This window comes from Sinocyclocheilus rhinocerous, unplaced genomic scaffold (genome assembly GCF_001515625.1).
Source record: "Sinocyclocheilus rhinocerous isolate Xijiao unplaced genomic scaffold, SAMN03320098_v1.1 scaffold730, whole genome shotgun sequence".
In the NCBI taxonomy this organism is placed as follows: Eukaryota; Metazoa; Chordata; class Actinopteri; order Cypriniformes; family Cyprinidae; genus Sinocyclocheilus; species Sinocyclocheilus rhinocerous.
Genome location: NW_015670605.1, coordinates 1,514,163 through 1,519,339, shown reverse-complemented (window position 1 = coordinate 1,519,339; position 5,177 = coordinate 1,514,163). Strand labels below are relative to the sequence as shown.

At 39.1% G+C, this 5,177-nt stretch overlaps 1 protein-coding gene across 4 annotated transcripts in view; it reads right to left on the bottom strand.

The window, feature by feature from the left end:
* Positions 1-235: 235 nt before the first annotated feature.
* Positions 236-5,177, bottom strand: part of LOC107734295 (macoilin-2-like) — a 16,221-nt gene continuing 11,279 nt past the window's right edge. For all 4 annotated transcript variants that reach the window (XM_016546225.1, XM_016546226.1, XM_016546227.1 and 1 more), the window contains exons 7-11: positions 2,595-2,753; positions 2,317-2,499; positions 1,452-1,572; positions 1,169-1,343; positions 236-681 (exon numbers count right to left, since the gene is read on the bottom strand). In XM_016546225.1, the coding sequence (XP_016401711.1) occupies positions 479-681; positions 1,169-1,343; positions 1,452-1,572; positions 2,317-2,499; positions 2,595-2,753 (841 nt within the window). In that variant the 3' untranslated portion in view covers positions 236-478. The remainder of the gene's footprint in view (positions 682-1,168; positions 1,344-1,451; positions 1,573-2,316; positions 2,500-2,594; positions 2,754-5,177) is intronic.

Here is a 5,177-nt window from a genome sequence, read left to right as displayed (position 1 = left end):
TAAAAAAAACTTTTTTTCTAAAGCCCTCCCGAAAAAAAAAAAAAAAAAAAAAAACGTAAAATCAATGCCGAAATCCAAAGAGGGAAAAAAATGGATGCAAGCGGTCTCTGAATGGACTGAGGGAAGATACTCACCAACTTCTGTGAGGTTTCTAGACATTTACAAGAGAAAAGAAACAGAAGTTTCCTACTCAACGTGTGATGTCCCTTAAAAGTCCTCTTTTTTTTGTCTTTTGTTTTTTTACTACAACAAATACAGTCGCACAATACAACATCCTTCAGACCAGGCAAGAAGCTGGAGTAATAGAAGATGAAAAAAACTAAAACAAAAAAGCAATCTGAGCCACAGACATGCCAAAGATGAATCTGAATCTGGGCCTATGGAGGAAAAAAAAACAACCAGAGAAGACTGTGTGTGTGTTTATATGTGTGTGTCTGGTGAGAATGAGTGTAGGTCTGCTGTGGTGGGAAACAAGCATTCATTTTTTCAGGGGCTGGTAAACAGATGCGTTGGGGTCCAGTCCTGACGGACTGGTGTCCATGAACTTGGAGGAGTAATGGGGCGTGACTGGGGTCATGCTGCTTGTATCTGCTGAATACACCACGCTGGGCATGACGGCCATGACCTCTGCTATCTTCTGCTTCAGGTCTTTAATCTCCTGGTCTTTCTGCAGAACTTGACCTAAAAGAACACAAATCCAGACAGGAACAACGTTTAGTGTTTTTACATGTTTGGGGGAAAAAGGCACACACTATCATTCAAAAGTCTGGGGTCAGTAATGTTCCTTAACACTTTTAAAAGAACTCTTTTATGCACACCAAGGCTGCATATATTTAATCAAAAATACAGTAAAATCAGTAATATTGTGAAATATTACTACAATTTAAAATTACTTTTTCAATTTGAATAGATTTTAAAATGTAATTTATTCCTGTGACACAAAGCTGAATTTTCAGCATCATTACTCCAGTCTTCAGAAATCATTCTAATATGCTGATTTGCTGCTCAAGAGACATTTCTTATCATCATCAATGTTGAAAGCAATTGTGCTGCTAGATATTTTGATGAATAGACATTTTTCATTTTCAACTGTTTTCAGAAACATATTAGGTAGTGTTTAAATGCTAATCTCTCTGGGTAATCTGGACAAAAGTGTGTGACGGAAGACCTTGTGCGATCTCCAGCTGTCTCTTAGCATCTCCGAGGGCAGAGAAGAGGTCCAGCTTGATTCGGGTCTCAGCGCTGAGGCTGTTTTCCAGGTGCTGGGTTTTATCCTGCATCGCTGACAGCGCTGACATCAGAACCTCTGTGTCCTTCTCATTTTCCTTATATTTATGTAGTTCCTAGAAAGACATGACAGATGGAGTAGTCTATTTGTATACTTTTTATTCATTTACAGAAGAAGATTTTGAAAGATTAATAGCGAATATGGCATTTGAACATTTCCTCACTTGAACTTTGAGCTCCAGCTCTCTGATTTGTTCTTCTTTCACCTTGATGTCAAGCGTGAGTTTCTTAAACTCCGTCTCCAGCTCAGAAATCCTCCTCCTCAGAGACTCTGTGCACTCACCTCTGACACACACAAATAGACACACATTAGTTCACATAAAAAAAAAAAAAAGTTCAATATCCTGCAGTTGTATGGAAAGAAAACCGACAGAAACAGATCTCATGAAAGGGAAGATATAACTGACAAGGGAAAAGAGAGAATCATGTGAGAAACAGACAGAATGGATGATGACGGCAAAGCTATAAAAAGCAGTCAGAAAAAAATGAAAAAGAATGGAGTGGCAGAAAAATTAATTAATAGTATGGCATACATGTTATGTATGTGACTGTTTTGGGTCAGTAAGATTTTTTTTCCCAAGCAATTACTTTTATTTAGCAAGGACACATTAAATTAATTAAAAGTGACAATAAAGACATTTATAAAGTTATAAAATATTTCTATTTCAAATAAATGCTGTTCTTCTGAACTTTATAATCAAAGACTGGAGTAATGGCTGCTGAAAATTCAGCTTTGCATCACAGGAGTAAATTACATTTTAAAATATAAAAGAAAAGAAAACTGTTATTTTAAATTGAAATAATATTTCACAATTTTACTGTTTTTATTTAAAACATTTTTTAAATGCAGCCTTGGTGAGCATAAGAGACTTCTTTCAAAAACATTGAAAAATCTTACTGATCCCAAACTTTTGAATGGTATAATGAAATGGAAAGGAAGAGAACGAAATGCACAATATATAATATATAATAGAATGAATGTTAGGAAATGAAATACAATGGAATGATGGGAAGGTGTGTCAATAGCACCTGGTTGCCGCAGCAAGAGCGACTGCACGGGCCGCTGTGGCCTCCTCCAGCTTCTTGCGTTTCTTTTCCTCTGCTAACAGTTTCTCTACCGCAGCACGAGCCTCCTGTTCTACCTTTAGACGCTTCTCCAGCTGCCCCACTGTCTGCTTGTCCTTCTGCTTCGCTTGCACGGCGTTATGAAGTCTGAACACACAAAGAAGAGTTTGGATTAATACAAGTACAGTCCCCTGTCTGCTCTGTGCTCTCTTAAGGAGCAAACTGAAGGTGGGATGTCTCACTTGTTTTGCAGTAGTTCGTTCTCCTGTCGCAGCTGTCCGAGCTCAGAGCGTATGCTGCGTTCAGAGCTGCCTAGAGAGCCCAGCTGACTGCGCAGATCCTGTTCGGTCTGTCTGCTAGCCTGCAGGTCTGCCTTCAGCTTCTTAACATCCTGCTCCAGCCTAAACACACATAAACATACACTTCAGGTCATAATGGGTCATCATGATAAATGTGAATCAGAGAAAATGACTGCGCTTCCTAAAACCTAACAGGGTACCTATCTAGACAGCATTTCTGGGCATCCAAACTTGCTCGAAGCAGCTGTCAGTGAAAACCTTCTTCCGAGGTGTTTCTGATCAATTTGGGACTTAAATATACCATGGAGGGATATATAAAAGATGTTAAAATAAATATGTAAAAATACAGATCACAATGCAAATGGGAGAATTATGTTACGGTCGTCACTATCGCAATGACAACATCCCGGACCAACACCGTTCATATACCGCAGAGTAAGATTAAATTGATTTACATTTAACCAGATTAATATGGAGAGGCATGCTAATATAGACCTTCGTTTATGTGTTTTTGACTTTCACTGCACGGTACATGACGTGAGAACAGTTTGCTATTTAGGTTTGCCCGTTAGCATGGACTCACTAACTTTAACGCTAACGTTAGCTAGTTTTAGCCAGAGATACCTTGCTGAAGCACAAGATGACATTAATGTTCTGCTTGAACAGATGAAAAGTGTAACTTAATGAGAGTTATGACAACCAGAAAATGAACGTTTTCGTCTTCATTGTGATTGGGGTTGAATGCTTAGGGACATTTTGCTCTGTTTTGGTTGGATTTAGGAACGAGTTCCGCTCCCCGTGCAACTGATACTCGACTGCCATTGGCTCATCTGCGTTCGAAGGGAGGGGCTTACCGATAGGTCAATTGGTGGTTTCTCCCAGATTTGAGGTGTTTGGTGGTCTGCAACTTCTGGTTTACTATTGAATTGGTCCGCAACCAAGAATTTTTTGAGAACCACCATATTTTAATAATATAATTTATTGTATAGGTATACAAGAAAAGGACTGACCCCGTATCTGAATATGCCTAATTCCCTATAAAATATTATGTGAAATATGGTATGCCAAAAGAGTAGTATGTCCGAATACACAGTTTTTGAAAAACAGTAGGACCTAGATAGGGTTGGGTACTGTTCACATTTTAACCGGTACGGTACCGGAAATCACCGCGAGCGTCACGCGTGCTTCAGTATTTGTGTAGTAAACAAAACCGCGTTTCCACCATTCATGCATACAGAGGCAAGCGGAACATGCAGGATTCATATTTAAACCGTCTTTTTGCATTTTAATATTCGCAGACACTAGTTCATATCGCGATTCGAATTAAGTGGCAGTGGTTACTTTTGATTTATTCGTCCAAAATTGATGAATAATGTACTCCTATAAAGTACGTTTTTATGAATGGACACCATGATCCCATCCGCGTTTTCGCAGAAACCATATGGCCCTAGAAATGTAACGACACTTCAGAACATTTCGGCTTGCCCTGTGTGTTGTTTGAACGAGTTGCAGGGGTGACCTCACGTCACAGGGTCTCTCTTTCTCTCTCTGTAGCGTATGCGCCCAGATGTGTTCTCAGGTACCGAAATTTGGCACCGATTGATTTAACGTGAATCGGTACTCAGTAATATCGACGCAATTCGGTTGGTACCCTTAAAAGTACCGAGTTCGGTACCCAACCCTAGACCTAGATCACCTACTATTTCCATCAAGATTTCAAAGTGCGTATCTGATGAACACTTTACTATCCCATGAGGTCATGGGAGACATTGTGACATTGTAGTTTATGACCATGCAGATCTGGTCATTCCAGATTGCATTCATACTACGCACATACACACATACCTTTATAAGTTCTTCATAAAATGTACTACCTATTCTGGAAATTCTATGAAAAATGTACGGTCACTTTAGCAAAATTTTTTGCAAGATTATGCACGCAAAAAAGGTTCATTTTGCTTCATCATACAAACCAAAAAGCTTTCTGTTGGTCAATGCAGCAAATTCATGTGTCAACTTGAATCCGATTCGAAATCTGTGTGGGGAAAGCTTTCGACCTCAACCAACATTTCAAATTGCTTGTATTCCTATTGAAATGACTCTCAACTAGGGATGTCAACGATTAATCGATGATCGATTAATTGTCGATAAGAGATGCAATCGATTAAAGCTATCGATGGTCGATTAAGCCGTTTCATTTTGGGCTGCGTGCGGCTCATGTGCAAAACACGTGCGAGCGGCTGTGAGTGACGGTGACGGTATATAAATGCATCATCATTCACTCATAATTACAAATTAAGCTTTTAATGTGATTTAAACTTTAAAAGTACATTAAAATAGAAACAACACAAAGTTCTTCAACATGGAATGCAATAGAAATGTAGTAACAGTCATTTCCCCAGATAATTGTTTCATATTTGAAACAATTATTTGCAGGGCTGCGGAACACAGGTGTTACGGGGCTGACAAGACGTGAGACATGCGGATCCATGTGCAAGCTTTATTAAAGCAGAGAGGTCAGAAACA